Source organism: Dipodomys spectabilis, unplaced genomic scaffold (assembly GCF_019054845.1).
Source record: "Dipodomys spectabilis isolate Male_0828 unplaced genomic scaffold, ASM1905484v1 ptg000092l, whole genome shotgun sequence".
NCBI lineage: Eukaryota > Metazoa > Chordata > Mammalia > Rodentia > Heteromyidae > Dipodomys > Dipodomys spectabilis.
The window spans coordinates 10810732-10826575 of NW_024870769.1; the positions used below are offsets into that span (position 1 = coordinate 10810732).

General features: G+C 43.5%; 1 protein-coding gene across 3 annotated transcripts in view; it reads right to left on the reverse strand.

Moving 5' to 3' along the window:
• Cobl (cordon-bleu WH2 repeat protein) overlaps positions 1 to 15545 on the reverse strand; it is a 210925-nt gene extending 195380 nt beyond the window's left edge. For all 3 annotated transcript variants that reach the window (XM_042684982.1, XM_042684981.1, XM_042684979.1), the window contains exon 1: positions 15336 to 15545. In XM_042684982.1, coding sequence (XP_042540916.1) covers positions 15336 to 15376 — 41 coding nt within the window. In that variant the 5' untranslated portion in view covers positions 15377 to 15545. The remainder of the gene's footprint in view (positions 1 to 15335) is intronic.
• Between the last annotated feature and the right edge of the window lie 299 nt (positions 15546 to 15844).

Sequence of the window (15844 nt, forward strand, 5' to 3'; positions counted from 1 at the left end):
AATCTAGGATAACACCTCCAAACCATAATATTATGCCATCAAAGCGAATTGATAGTCTCCCCCCCGGCCCCAAGTACAAACAATTCTGGTGACATCAAGCTTTCAAACTATGGAAACTTAACCTGTCTGCTTCACAGCTTGATCATGAATGACTACTACCATTTTACTACTGTTTGAGAAGACATTACCCGGGCCACCAAACACAGTTGTCATAACATATGACAGACAATTTCCTGCCAGGCAGTTGATACTCATTTTCTTGGCATGTGTGAAATTACTGGTTCAACGTAATGCCAAAACTATGACAGGAACAGGCCACTCATAGGGCTTGTATTTTTGAAGAGATTATTTCCATTACTGACATAGAGACCTGAAATTCACAAATGAGAACATCTTCAAGTATAGCCAGGAACTGATGTTTCCACTGCCTCCCTTAGAAAGTGAACATAGTACACCATAATTTCAGGTTAAATGCTTCTTACATTCCTTGTAGAGAGGAAAGACGTGTAAATGCATTCCGCCCTTTTGCACACGCTGCGTCATAAAACATAGTTGAGTGTAACAAGGTAAGTCCTTCATTTAAAACCAGCAATCAAAGTCGCCATGCCAGCAGATGTCCATGTCCAAGAGGAGGCGGCCCAGTGGGGAGATGAGGGGTCATCCTCCCTCCTGGACAGAGGAGTCTCAGACACATAGGCAGGCCAACTTCTTAATCTCTCGTAGCTGTGACATAAAAAGACCTATCTCAGCTAATCTGCTGATTCACCTCCATACACAAAATATATACAAATGTCCTCTGATCCATTCAGTTTGGGTCCTTCCTTTATCCCTTTCCCCAGAGAACTTACAGACGGTTCAGTGTTTTGATCTAACACCCAGACAGTAACACTTGAGGAAATCATCTCGTTTTCATATTTTTTTTGTTCTTGTTTGGGTTTTGATGTATTTTTTCCTGTGGTGTGTAGACTACTCAGAAAAGAAAAACAAAACAAAAAGGATAGATCTGACAAGACGGCTGACTGTATTTGTGTTCAAACCAAACTGAGGTTTATTTTCATACTTATTTTAGTGGGCAAAAGATGGCAAGCAGGTACCTTGCAAATCAGAGGGAAGAAACTTGGTCCTTGAGTGCCAACAGAGTTCCAGGGCAGCTTGAGAGGAATGTGGTAAGAAGGGCCCACACCACTAACAACCTCCTCAGTCCTAGTACATCGCCTCTTACACACCAGCTGGCTCCTTTCCAAAGCTGTGTGTCTACAACATCTGCCCAAAAGCAATTTATGAATACAGGGCATGTTTTTTTTTATTAATGTGTACTGCTAATCTTCATGCTGATTATACATTCCTCATCCAGACTGATGGTCTGTTGGGAGAAAAGCTAGAATAGGAAACTCCCGTGTGTTAGGCATGCTACGTGATTCCTTTTCTCCTGGTCTAATTATCTCATAATCTCTGCAATCGAAGTAAGTGCCCTTAGGAGGAACAAGGAGGCCAGCCAACTCCTCCCCATGACACAGCTCTCAAGGGCAAGAATGCATTTGCCTTTCTACCCCACGTTCCACAGACCACACTCTCACCACAGAAGTGACTGGGGAGCCACAAACCGCTCCTTCCCTCTGTCCCCTGTGTCAGCAGCTTCTTGCAGCAAGGGCTGCCTCCCAAATCCCTCTCACCAAAGGAAAGAGGGACACAAGTAAAACCTTGAAAAGATTCTTTAAAAAAAAAATTACTTAGCAGCAGAGCCTAATGGTTCATACCACTAATCCTAGCTACTCAAGTGGTTGAGATCTGAGGAGATTCAATTCAGCCTGGGCAGAAAAGTCTGTGGGACTCTTTTTTTTTTTTTTTCGAAAAACCACCAAGTGATGGCTTTGGTTTAAAAAAAAAAGCCAAGTGAAAGTGTAAGGCCCTAAGTTCAAACTCCAGTATCAGCGCACACACATACACACCATAAAACATGTATCACTTTCACATTTTAAAACAAATGAGAACATGTTTGCATGGCAATGAGAGTCTACATTATAAATACAGTATGCAAGTGAGTGCACAATCCCCCACCTCACCTCACAGGCACTATTAACGCCAGCATAGCTTAAAGGCAAGCCATCCATTACTTCATGTTAAACTCCTCAGGTAAAGTCTCATCTCTGTCATAAGAATCCAGCATCATTTTGAACTCAGAAAATGAAAAGACAATTTTAAGCTCACTGTAACAGTACAAACCTATAATCCAAGCTACGTAGAAGGCAGAGCAGGAGCTTCCTGGTCTGGGGGAAGTAAGAGGGGCAGAAATGTCACTGTGACCCTGTCTCAAAGAATAAGCTGGACGCAGTAGTAGTTTAAACCTGTAAACCCAGCTATGTGGGAGGAGGAGATAGGAGGATTACAGTCCTAGGCCAGTTCAAGCACAGACCTAAAAATACCCGAAGAAAAACCTAAAGAAACAAAACAAAACAAACAAACAAACAAAAAACCCTAAACCTAAAAGCCAAAGGTTTGGCTCAAGAGATAGAGATAGAACATTTGCCTAGCAAGCATAAGGCTCTAAGTTCAAACTCTAGTAAAGAAGGAAGTGAAGAAAGGGGAAGGGAGGGAGGGTATAAGGAAAGAAAGGTGGAAAGGAGGAAAGGAAGGTGGGAGGTTTGTGAAAGGGAAGTTATATTATTCCACCTTTGCCTATGTTACTTATAACAACTAGTTATCACAGATGAGAGGATTCTACACAGGTAATTAAAACATCATCAACAGGAATACATTATTTTGCTTCAGTGAGGTAAAGCTGAAAAGCAATAGGTTGAGGGAGATGGTGTGTGCCTGGACCCTGAGAATACCAAGAGCATGCCCAGGACATCTCAGCACTTAGAATCCCCAAAGCTAGTTGGGGTGCTTATACACGGGACTTAAAGGGAAGATGAGACCACGGTTTCTCACTTTGGACAGTGTGGATCCTGAAGGTCCTGGTAAAGCCCATGTGAATGTTCTCAACTTGGTTCTATTGAGAGGTGTTAGAACCTCAAAGAGGTGGGTGGAGCCTAGTGGGAGGAAGTCAGGTCACTGGGGATTCTAATGGCTTCCTAGCTGCAGCCTCTTTCACCACACACTCCTCCACCATTATGTAATGTGTTGCCACAGGTCCAAAAGCAAGAAGGCCAAGCAACTTTGGACTGAAACCTCTGACATTATGAACCAAAAATAAACCGTTCTTCCTCATAAGTTGATTGCCACAGGCATTTTTGTCACAGTAAAAGGAAGCTGACTAATACAACTAAGGACCAGTGGGCCCAAGGAGCACAAGTGACATGAGGATCATAATCCATCAAGTGCCTCTGAAGTGCCCCAAGGCTCTCCTCTCACTTCTCCAGAACATCCTTGAAGAAGGACATCCACCCTTAAAAGACCCCCACAAACATCAAGACCATCCTACCGATGGAGCCTATGACCCCAAAGGGAAGGGGCAGTTCAAAGAATCACCCAGCATATCCAGTCAGAGGAGCCTAATATTATCCTAAGAAATTACAATTAGTAAATTTGTGTTAGGGTTCTACAAAGCTCCTGCTCTGACGGAAGCTCATTTACTGGGCAAAGTAGAGCTCTGTGTTTTCATTAAATGTATCAGCAAAGACACTGTGAGCTGAGTCACATCCAGTACAAAGAAGAGGCTTTGCAGTGTTTATTAATTCATAAGCCAGGATCAAGGCACAACCGGTTGCTGGAGGGGTGGGAGAGTCTGAGTTTGACTTTTCCTATTAATTCATAAATGCTTGTCCTATGCACAACTGCTGGATATGGAACTCTCCTGCTACATACCACATATCTGTTTATGCAACTAGAAATGCCCTAGTATTATGACAAAAAGGTGGCATGAGAAAGCTGGAGGACAAGGAAGGAATCACAATCATGCTTATAAGCAAATTGCTTCTGTAGCAAAATGCTGCTGAGAAAGTAGACTGGTTCAGGAATGACAGAATGTCATCAACCACCCTGCAAGAAGCCAGCAGAGGCTCTGGCAAAGGGAATCCAGGAAACTAAGCTCCGTCTTCCACTTGGGGCCATAATAAAGCCTAGAGATGAGAAGTTGGCACACTGGAATCTAGACTGAAGATTTGTGGGAGAGACCAGTTATTGTGACAGCTTCCCTGGGCCTGGTGAAAGGTCAAGCCACCCCAACCAGGGCAGCCTGTACCATGCTGTCAGCTAGAAGAAAGTATTGCACAAATGACTAAACCACAGAAGGCAAGGCCCTTCTGAGGCTTGCTTTTGTTTTCTAGCTGAAGAAATAGCATTATTCAAAAAATAACGGTGAAATATTATGGTAAAGTTAAAAACAAATCAGCAATAAAGGAATGTTCCAAATGGACATCAGTCAACTCTCCAAATTATTGGTCATTACTTCTCTGAAATTCCCACACTCATTTCATTCTATACATTTTCTTTCAGTAGCAAATATATCTAGAAGTGAGCCAGATGCTGGTTGTTTATGCCTATAATCCTAGCAACTCAGGAGACTGAGATATGAGGATCACAGTTCAAAGCCAGCAAGCACAGAAAAGTCTATGAGAATCTTTAATTCCAATTAACCACCAAAAAGCTGGAAGTGCAACTGTGGCTAAAGTGATAGGGCACCAGCCTGAATTGAAAAAGCCAAATATGACTGCAAAGCCCTGAGTCCGAGCCTCAGTACTAGCACAAACAAACATATCTACAATTGGTAAAAGATAGCCACTTATAGTTTGTATAGCACAAGGAATTCTCAGTCTTCAGCAGTCCAATTAAAACTTTTTAATCAAATCATATGATTTGGAAAACATCAAAACAGGCCTACAATGCATTCTCCATGAAAATGATGTTGTTAGGACAGTAATCACCATGACATAATAATGGCTTTGGCACAAAGTAGGAGGCAAACACTTCCCTTCCACCCCAACCCAAGTCAACACAGTAATTATAGGCAGTAAGGCAAAAGAGCAGACAGACAGTTGGGAGACTCTTGGCAAGAACCTATTTCAATGGCAAATGTCGAGGTTCTGACTACAGTCAACCTGTCTCTCTACAAACTAATAGTTTGTTTAATGAACACTAGTGCATTCTGCTCTTAATTAGTAGGGTTCTAGACAACAAAACTATATTTAGAAACTAAAATATTAATTACCCCCTGCAAAAATTATACACTTTCAGAATTGTCACTCCCTCCCCCCAGGATTTTTTAACACAACTTAGGAAGCATTAAGTGTGGAAAAGCACTGCTAGAATGGGTTTAGGAATCTGTTTTTTGCCAAGTGATGGGAAGTCTCCCCTTCACCAAAATACAAGACACACAGACAGACAAGTGGGAGAGGGAAGATGAGACAATGAGACTATGAGGAAGCACTGGTTTTCTCATCAATTTCTTTAGCCTTTATTTTACTAGTTAGCCACTTAATTGCTCAAGCTACTTATATAACTGCAAAGTCAGTACACTAGGTCTTTTCTTCTAGTTCTGATACTCAAGGCCCCAAGAAGCAATTAAAATGATGTGCTTTATAGATGCCCCTTGTCACTTTGGTCCAGATCCAGGTCCCTTTGCCTCCCCACTCTGACAAGCATCAGGAAGGCAGGAGACTCTGACTTCCCCCATGGTTGGTCTAGGGGATGCTCTTACCCTATCTGTCCAAGTTGTCACCCACTATGAACAAGAAGTAGGTGTGGCCTGAATGAAAAGTATGAGGCACTGTAAAAAGCAAAGCACACCACCCACCACCTTGGTGTGTCAGACAGGAAGCCTTGGGGATGACAGTCTAAATGTCATTCCTCTTCCATGTGCATGGATGTGGAATGTCTGCTCCGCGGACTCAGGGCAGGGCTGAAGATCTGTACCATGTCTATGCTCAGAACTGACATGGAGACTGTTATCAGAAATGCCAGCTACCAAGCTGGGTGATGCTGGCTCATGCAGTGGCTGAGATCTAAGGATCACAATTTGAAGCCAGCTCAGACAGTCAAATCTGTGGACTCTTATCTCCAATTAACTGGCCAAAAGCCAGAAGTGAAAATGGCTCAAGTGGTTGTGTCAGTTTTTAGGGACAGTGACAAGGTCCTGGGTTTAAGCAAGCCCCAAACTGGCACAAATATCTATATCTGTATCTATATCTATACCTATCTATTTATATATGTAATATGTTATATATGTCATATACAATTTATATATTTACATATGTATTTATAGATAAATATGTACAATTTATATATATTCTTTCATATATAGACAGATGTCTATATAAACATATACAGATATATAGAGAAAGAGACTAGACACACACACACACACACACACACACACACATGAAAGAAGCAAAAAGAAATGTTAGCTGCCAACAGACTACATTAGATTACCTCTACCCATTAGCCACACCATGGAGCCTGGATGATGTCTGGTACATTACTATCTGAACAAATTGAGGACAGTTTGTTTTTCAGGAGAGACTAGAAACTGTCAGGGACATATTTTCCCAAGACAGCTGAGGGACTTCTCAGGACACTGGCAGGAAGAAGAAGAACCACAAGCTTGCCATGGACACCTGCCACCTCCCTCCAGCTCATTTGTGCCATAGTACCTCTTAGAATTCACCATGTTGAAAATAAGATCATGTTGGCAGATAGCTCTGTTCCCCTGTTCAAGCCTCTTCTTAAGGAAAGACTTGTAATTATGAGTAGGCCAAAGGGACCGGAGGGAAGGACTATATGTAATCTGCACTGAACAGTAAAGAGCTTGTGTCCCTTCCAATCCCCGTTCCTGAGGCAATGCTGAGGAACAGGCAATTCATTGGCCCTGGCCAGGAAACAGAAGAAAGAACCAACTCCTTGATAATTCCACACCCCAATATCAGCCTAGACTGCCAACGGGGATTTTCAGCTGAGGGAAAGACTTTTTCTCCTCTTAAATCACCATCACTTTATGGCTCTCAAAATAAAGCATCCAACACCTCTCATTTGTAAGGAACAGGCCTGCCTTATCGCTGGCAGGCAGAGCCAGAGCCTATCTGTTAGAAATAGTTCAGTGCCAGCTGATGTGTCTGTTCTCATGTAGTCTGGCAGAAACAAGATTAAGAGGCAATTTAAGAAAAAAGTCAATTTTTGGAAAGAGGGTTCTATCTTATTCTGGAAGAGTTTAAATCATATGATTTTATAGCATGCGAGTCCCTAAGACAAAAAGTAGAGCTCGCCTGGCTGGATTTTAACTGTGAACCCTATGCCTCAGATAACACAAACACAAATAAAATGGATGCCTGCCAGAGCTCAGAATTCCATGAGAGGACAGGCCAATAGGAAATCATGTTCTGAGGAAGGGATTCGGGCAGATGCCAGCAAGCTAGTCATCCCTTGGACATCTTGGAAGGATAGATCTACAATAACCTAAAAAATGGACTAACCAATCATTCTAGGAAAGGAGAAAAGGCTTCCAGGGCAGGGTAGGAGGGAAAGGAGGAAGCAGAGGGCAGAGTTCTGGGACAGGAACTGTAGTGATCCAGGGAGACTGAGAAAACCCCAGGTTGAAAGGTAAAGCAGGTGAAGATTTTAGTTCCTCCTCATCTTGTACTGAGGCCGCTACACTCTCCCATATAGTGCAGCCCTGACAGAGATGCACCACCTTGCAGAGAGTGCTACTAGACAACTTAGGCCTGAATCCACCAGCAGAAGCCCCCATCAGGAAGATCCCAGGCTTCACCACAAAGGGTAAATTTAATCTTGCCTAATTGGCACCAGGGCCCCTACCTTCTCATTCCTGAGCCAACATTCTTCCCACTCAACTCTACTTGTCAATCTTTGACAAGAGAAAGTCAAAGTCAAATAGGATTAACAAATAAGCAGAAGGTATTCTGAATCAGGGAAAGTTGCCTTTCCTGGCCCAGAAGGTTCCAGATCCCCTTACTATGCCAGGTGTATGCTCAACTTCAGATGCCCTTACTATGCTCTGTCTGGAAGAAGGTAGGAGTGGTGGGCTCCTCACCTGGGTTATTGGGCACTGGACACTAGATAGGCACAGGGGTAAAAGGCAGATGGAGAAGCAAGACTTGTGTATTTGTATGTGTGTGTGGGGGGGGGGGTGGGTGGGTGTTGGTCCTGGGACCTGAAACTTGGGCCCTGGGTACTCAATGTCCATTAGCTTTTTCATTCAAAGCTGGTGCTCTACCATCTGAGCCACAACTCCACTTTCAGTTGTGTGCTGGTTAATTGGATATGAGTCACAGATTTCCTACCTGGTCTGGCTTTGAACAATGATCCTCAGATCTCAGCCTCCTGAGTAGGTAGAATTACACACCTGAACCACTGACACCAGACTCAAGGAATCAGTACTCTTGATTTAACTGACATATCTCTACAGATTTGCTTCAGAACTTCAGATTTCTCTAAACCAATTGCAACCTTTCAAATCAGCACCACTAAGTCTAGTGGATGTGGGATTAGGATCTACTAAAGCATTTACATGAAAGCATCTGTAACTTGGGAAGGTGCCTAATGGAATGAGCCTAAGAAGAATGTATTCTGACACTTGATTTTAAAAGCTTTTGATTTACTTTTTTAATAGAAATAATTTTGACGAGAATATTTTTATAATTGGATTTGGCTCATTAGCCACAGTGTCCTGGCCAGTAGGCACTCATCACCTGATGAAGAAGATTAGATAGATGGTAATAAAATCTAAGAGCTCCAGGATTCTATCTGCTGAGGAAAATCCGTCTTTCCCTAGAGAGGCTTTGTAGATGCATGGGGAAGGGTCTTCAGACTCATGGTAGAAATAGATAGAAATTGTCATTTGTCATCCCAGGTTCCACAGCACACACAGGAGTCTAGTTATGAGCATTATTACTCTTAAAAGCAATTACCAGTCCAGCACCAGTGACTCATATCTGTAATCTTAGTTAACAGGAGGCTGAGATCCAAGGATCAAGGTTCAAAGCCAACTCAGGCAGGAAAGTCCATGAGACACTTGTGACCAACAAACAGTAAAAAGCTAGAAGTGGAGCTATGCCTCAGGTGGTAGAGTGCCAGCCTTAAGGAAAAAAAAAACTGAGTTCAAACTCCACTAACAGCATGCATGTGCACACCCAACCCCAGAAACAATCAGCATCATTAGCTTTATAAAAAGCAACTGAAGCTGGGGGCTGGTGGTTCACCCCTGTAATCCTAGTTACTCAGGAAGCTGAGATCTGAAGATAGTGCTTCAAAGCCAGCCTGGGCAGAAAAGTCCCCATAAGACTCATATCTCTTTGAGGATTTGTTGTTGGGTGGTTTAATTTTTTGAGTTCCAAGTATATTTTAGATATGAGACCCTTGTCCGTTGTATGGCTAGTAAAGATCTTCTCCCAATCCGTGGGCTTTCTATTGATCTTGCTAGCTATGTCATTTGCCCTGCAGAAGCTCTGCAACCTTATGCAATCCCATTTGTCCAACCTTTCTTTGATTTGTTGTGTTTCCAGGTCTCTATTCAGAAAATTTCGGCCTGAGCCGAGGAGACCCAGAGTTTCTCCTATTCCATCCTGTAATGTTTTCAGAGTGTCTGCTTTGAGTTCAAGGTCTTTGATCCATTTTGAGTTGATTCTGGTGCAGGGTGATATATAAGGATCTAGCTTTAATATTCTACATGTAGTTAACCAGTTTTGCCAGCACCATTTACTGAAGAGGCTGTCTGTCTTCCATTCTATTGTTTTAGCTCCCTTATCGAAGATTAGATGGCTATAGGTCTGTAGGTTCATTTCTGGGTTTTCAATTCTATTCCATTGGTCCTGAGGTCTGTAGTATGTTCTCAAATAAAATAAAATAAAATTTAAAAAAAAAGGCTCATACCTCCAATTAATCACTCAAAAACTGGAAGTGGCACTGTGACTCAAGTGGTAGAGTGGCAGCCTTGAGCACAAAGAGGCTCAAGGACAGTTCAAGCCCCAAAACTGACACACACGCACTGCCCCACAACACACACACACACACACACACACACACACACACACACACACACACACACACACACACACACACACAGAGCAACTGAACCCTCCATTAAGCATTCATGAAAAAATGAAAAGCAGAAAAGAGCATAAGGCTACATCCTCACATGTAGGCAGTAGAAAACCAACATTCCAATATTTTAAGGCCAGGTACCAGTAGCTCACATCTGTAACATCAGAAGGCTGAGATATGAGGAAGCCAAACTCAAGGAACTCTTATCACTAATTTACCAGTAAAAAGCCAGAAGTAGAAGTATAGCTCAAGTGGTAGAGCACCAGTCTTGACTGAGAAATCTAAGGGAGAATGTAAGGCCCTGGGTTCAAGCTCCAGTGCTGGCACAAAAATAATATATTTTAAGCAAAGAAAATGTACAAAGATACACAAAGCTATCATTGTGTCATGTAATGACCAGATATGGGCAGCTACAGTAAAGGTAAATGGAACCCATCACTATAATTAAGCAATGCATAAAATCCACAGGGCTCATGCTTAAATGTAGATGGGGGATAAAAGAGTATGGAAAAATACTAAACGATGCATACATAAATTCCCTGGTAAACATTTTCACTTAGTTGAATTCTAAATGATAGCCACATGATTTTTCAAATTTTCACATCTTCCATGTAGCCACTATTCTGATATTAATTTTTTCTGCTCACTTTTTAAACCTTTGAATCAACTAAAAATAAATAAAAATTATTCATAAATTTAATAACAAAGCACAAAAGGCCTCTAACTTTAAACCAGTCATTATGGTATATAAATATATCCTATAATAAGTGCTTTCTTATAGTAATTGTGGATGTACACTTGGGCACACACAAGTTATGACTTCATTTCCCGGTTCCAAATTAAAGAGGACACCATACTCAGACCTGTATACATGCAGGTGCTGACACCAATCCTGAGTTTCATTGCCATGCAATAATAATCTGTTCTCCCTGTGCATGGGAGAAGGGCATGAGACATGGCCTACAAGGGCCTGCAAACTGCCACAGGGAGAGAGGACACATTCTACAAATAAATACCTTACATCAAATGTTTCCTCACCCTGACACAACCACTGAGAAATAATAAAAAATGTTGCATGGGGTTACTTGATTTATAGCAGAGAACTGTCTGATTCCTCCTACTAATAAAATTTACGACTACGAAAAAATTAGGTTCCTAGATATATACCTTGAGAAATCCTTAGTCCCTAAGTTTGACATTCTTAGATAAATAAGGTGTAATTCATAATCAACATCTCTCTAAAACAACTGGAATTCACTAGTAAAATTTAATGTAACAATTACTGCAGGTGTTCTCGTTTCAAAGAATGTAGGACCATTCATTTAAAAGCAAAAATGTTCTAGGAATCTAAATGTCCCTCTATGGTTATAGTTATCACTATTTCTTTAATATCTAAACACGAGTGCTTCATACAAAATACAATGGAGGCTAGTGCTGGTTACTGTTAAGAGGTGTAGGCCTCTATACTTGATATTGTGTTAGCTGATGAGAGATAACAATAGCTTAAATTACCATCTTGAGCCATGCAGAGGGACACACACTGGTAATCCCAGCACTGGGGGAGGCTACGGTAGGAGGATTATAAATTCATGGCCAACTTGGGCTACATAATGAGACTTTGTCGCACACAAAAATTCGCCCATTTTGATCAAGAAAATGTGATATATATATATATATATATATATATATATATATATATATATGATGGAATTCTATGCCTCCATCAGAAAGAATGACACTACCCTATTTGTTGGGAAATGGAAAGACTTGGAAAAAATTATATTAAGTGAAGTAAGGCAGACCCAAAGAAACATAGGTGCCATGGTTTCCCTTATCTGCAATAACTAGCATATGTCTAGGACAAGCAGAAGAAGTCAAAAGCTATGTATATATGACCATATAACCTGATACTAAGCGAAATGAACCCCAAGATAGGGACACAAGAGATTGTATCTTTCTTGCTGTTCTTTTTAATGTTCTTATAATGTACTATGTGAGGTTATTTTTTGTTTCTTTGTGTGTTCTTCCCCTATGGTATAACACCTGTTCACACTGTATTTGATTCCGGTGTCCTGCATCTTGTATAAACACTTTTCTAATTGGGGGAGGGGAAGGGAAATAACAAAATGCTGAAATAAGGATATAACAATGAGATATAACAGACAGTATGTTGAAAACAAACTTTAAATGTGGAGGGGGGGAGAAGTTGGGGAAGGGGGAGGGAAAAGGTGGTATGGGAAAAAACAAAGGAGGGAGTAACAATGCTCAATAGGAAATGTACTCATTACCTTGTAACTGTAATCCCTCTGTACAGTATCTTTACAATAATATATATATTAAAAAATTCACCCATTTAAATTATTTTCTTCAAATTATTTCTTGTTCTATTAACCTACTAAATACAAGTTTGTGCAGAGAGATGAATAATAGGTTTAGCTACATGAAGATAAGTGATTTCTTTCTATAAGCAAACTACTTGAACACAGGTTTTGATTAAATTCACCTGCTGTTTTGTCACTGGAGTCTTTCCTATTCCACACATGTTTTTTTTTTCCATAGAAAGAAGCAATTAACTGCCATCCTAAAAAATTCTAAGCCTTCTGTCCCTTATTCATAGAGTGCACATGCAAAATCCAGCCCAGAGTTCCACAACAACTATTGACAGATGAATGCTACAAATAATAAAACATAAATTAACATTAACAGAAACAGCATGGCCTTAAAACCTCACCCAAAAGTGATTGGCCTTTATCTGTGTCCTAGAATATTCTGTCAATTATAACATCTCACACTAGTCAATCTAAGCTCTAAAACTTTCTAAACAACAAGTCTGCCTTGCTGGTGTAAACACCTCCTCCTTTTTAAAAAAACAACTTACGCATATAGCCTTTAAGTCCTAAGTCATCATTTCAGTGAAATTAATAATACAAATGTGATTTCAAATGAAGTAATATTTGTCTTTGTTTTCTTAACATAACTTGTAAGTATCTACTAGTAACTTGGATGAATTCGTACTGTCCAGCCCATTTGTCCCTTCAGTAATCTTACACAAAGGTCCTGCACGCTGTGTTTTATAATATGTAGTCTCCTGAGTACATTGTGCCAGAAACAGCCGGTGGGAACCCAGAACCAGGGTGACTCACAACTTAAACAACAAACAATGGCAAATTCATCACACCAGTTGTTCATTGACACATGGAGAAAGACACTAGAAAAGTCCACTTTTATAATCAACCTTTGCAGTATGGAATAGAAAGCAACTTTCTCTCAAGCACATTGCAAATACTACCTATTCCGCAGGAACAAAGAAAGCAGTCATTTCAGCCATAAGCCAACAGTCCAATTACCCCAATAATAAACTACAGCAGAAATTTCACAACCCTATCTACCCTTTGCTAGGAAAGCAGTACACTAAATTAAATCAATCAATCAATCAATCAATCGACAAAGTTAAAACCTAATGCCATTGCTTTCCTAGGATATTAACACAAAATACTATTCAGCTTGTAATTCTCTACTGAAATTAAAAACACACTGATATTTTCTGAATGCTTCTTTAAAATATTAAGGAATGGTAACTAAAAACAACTCAGAGTAATAGAAGTTAAAGCAGTATGTCTGTATTTCTTGGTCAAAGATATCCTAACAAATCAGATGATGTGAATTTCAGGAGAAGAGAGTCAAACGTCCATAGCTTTGCGATCAAATCCATAAGCAAAGTCTCTTTAGTTTCCCTTTGTGGTTCCCTTTGAAGACAATTCAATGCTCCCCAATTTTGGGAAAAGGCAACCAAGTGCACCTTTTGGTTACACATCAGCAGGCCAGAAAGAATTATTTTCAGTTCTCTGACTAGACTTATTAACAGATACTCCTGGGACACCGTTTTGCTGGCCTCTGAAATGCTCCTCTTGTGTTTATTTTAAGGTGACAGTGACAAAATAACTCAATTATAAACATATTCATTTCATAAACCGTGAAACCCATGGATTTTAAAGGTGATTCTGTTTCAGGATTCCATAGGTTATCTGAGGATGTCCCATTATCATGAAATAAAGACTTCCCACGTTTATTTTCTTTGGGCGAGTATTTGTTCTAAAGGAATTATGTAACTTTAAGTGCACTACAAAAAATATCTTATGTTCCTCCACTCCAGTATTATTTGAGATAGTAACCTAGCTCACTTTTTGCTGGCTTTGAAGGGAGGTGTTTCTTTTTTTTTTTTTAACATGAAAATACTAAAAGAGGGGTTACAGAGGCTTTTTTCAAGAGTCAAATGAAAAACCTTTCCCACATTTCTGCGACACTCAGCCGTGGGGCAGGCAGGGTGAGTCAGTGGAACCTAACTGCAAAAGCAAAGAGATTTGCTGTCCTCAAAGCTGCCTCCTACAATCCAGTTGCTGGGGTGGAAAGTGGGCCATTGGGTGAGCAGGTGCAGGGCCCACCCCAACTCATTCCATTGGCAAGACTCAACACATTCGCTCCGAAGAGCCAAAGGTCGGAGGTCCCGGCTCTGCGCGCTGACATTCCCAGTCCTCGGGGGCGGTGGTGGGGCGGGCGCAGCGGTCCGCGGCCCGGTCGGGACCGGTACTCACGGGCCAGGTTCAAGCCTGGCTCAGGACCTGGTTACTAGCGGGGGTTGTTCATCTCCCATCAGGGGAGTTGATCTTTCCTCAAGTTCTATTCCGAGTGTGCCTGGGAATCCTTACCCGTTAGGTGTGGGAACAGCAAAATAAAAGAAAAAGAAACCCGGAAAGGTTTGGGCTCGAGTGGAATATCCAAGACTGGAACGGCAATTCTGACATCCAGGTCCCGAGGGCCATTTGCACTTTGGGTGGGGTCCTAACGCTGGGCCCAGGGCATGGTTAGGGGAGACCCCCAGAATGGAAGCGGGCACACGCACACGCACGCACACACACCATGAGACCTCCGGGCTAAGTCGGCCCTTCGAAGTCAGGGCGCTCCCCGCCAGGCCACCAAGGCCCCAGAACCGGGGATCTCGAACTCCCGCAAGCCGGATCGACCTCCGCCCGCCTCCCCGGAGCTGCGGCGCGAGCCCTGGCTGGCGGAGGGACCTGGGAGCTGCGTGAAGACCCCGCGCGCGCGCGCGGGGGTTCTCCCACAAGGGCTCCCGCACACAAACACCCGGAGAGTGCTCGCGGGCCCGGCCGACTCGGTTACCTGAGCAACAACTCGGGCGCCCCAAGCGCACCACCCTCCCCGGCGCCACCCCAACCCCGCGGGGGCTCGCGGACCCCGAGCGCGCGGGGCGGGCGCAGCGTTCCGGCCGAACGAGACCCCCCGACCCTTCCCCGTGCCAGCCCCCCCCCCCCTCCGCCGCTTACCCGCTGGGGGGCTTGGCCGCCAAGGCGCGCGGCGCCTCCATGGTGCCCGCGGGCCGGCGAGTGAGGCGCTGGCGGCGGCGGCCGTCGTCCTCATTCACTTTTTCCGCGCTGACCCATCGCCCTCCCACGCGGGGCCGGCGGAGGACAGCGGCCGAGGCGAGAGGACGGAAGCGGCTGGAAGCGTCCCGGGCGGGCGGGCGGGGGCGCGGGCCGCGCGGGGAGGGGCTGGCAGCGGCGCGGGGCGGGGGCGCGGCGCACCTTGCTCCCCGCGCCCCCGCCCCGGCTGGCTCCGCCGCGCCCCCGGAGCGCCGCCCCCGCCCCGCCCCCCGCGCCCGCGCGCACGCAGCGCTCCCGGCGCGCCCACGCGGCGCGCGTCTCCAGCGCTGGGCGGAGGAGGACACCTGGGCTGGGCGGACACCCGGCAGAAGGGCTCCCCCTCTTCCCTGCCCTTCCCCAGGTTCCTCTGCCCCCAGAAGTGCAGCCACCTCTGGGTGCAGGAGGTGGGGTGA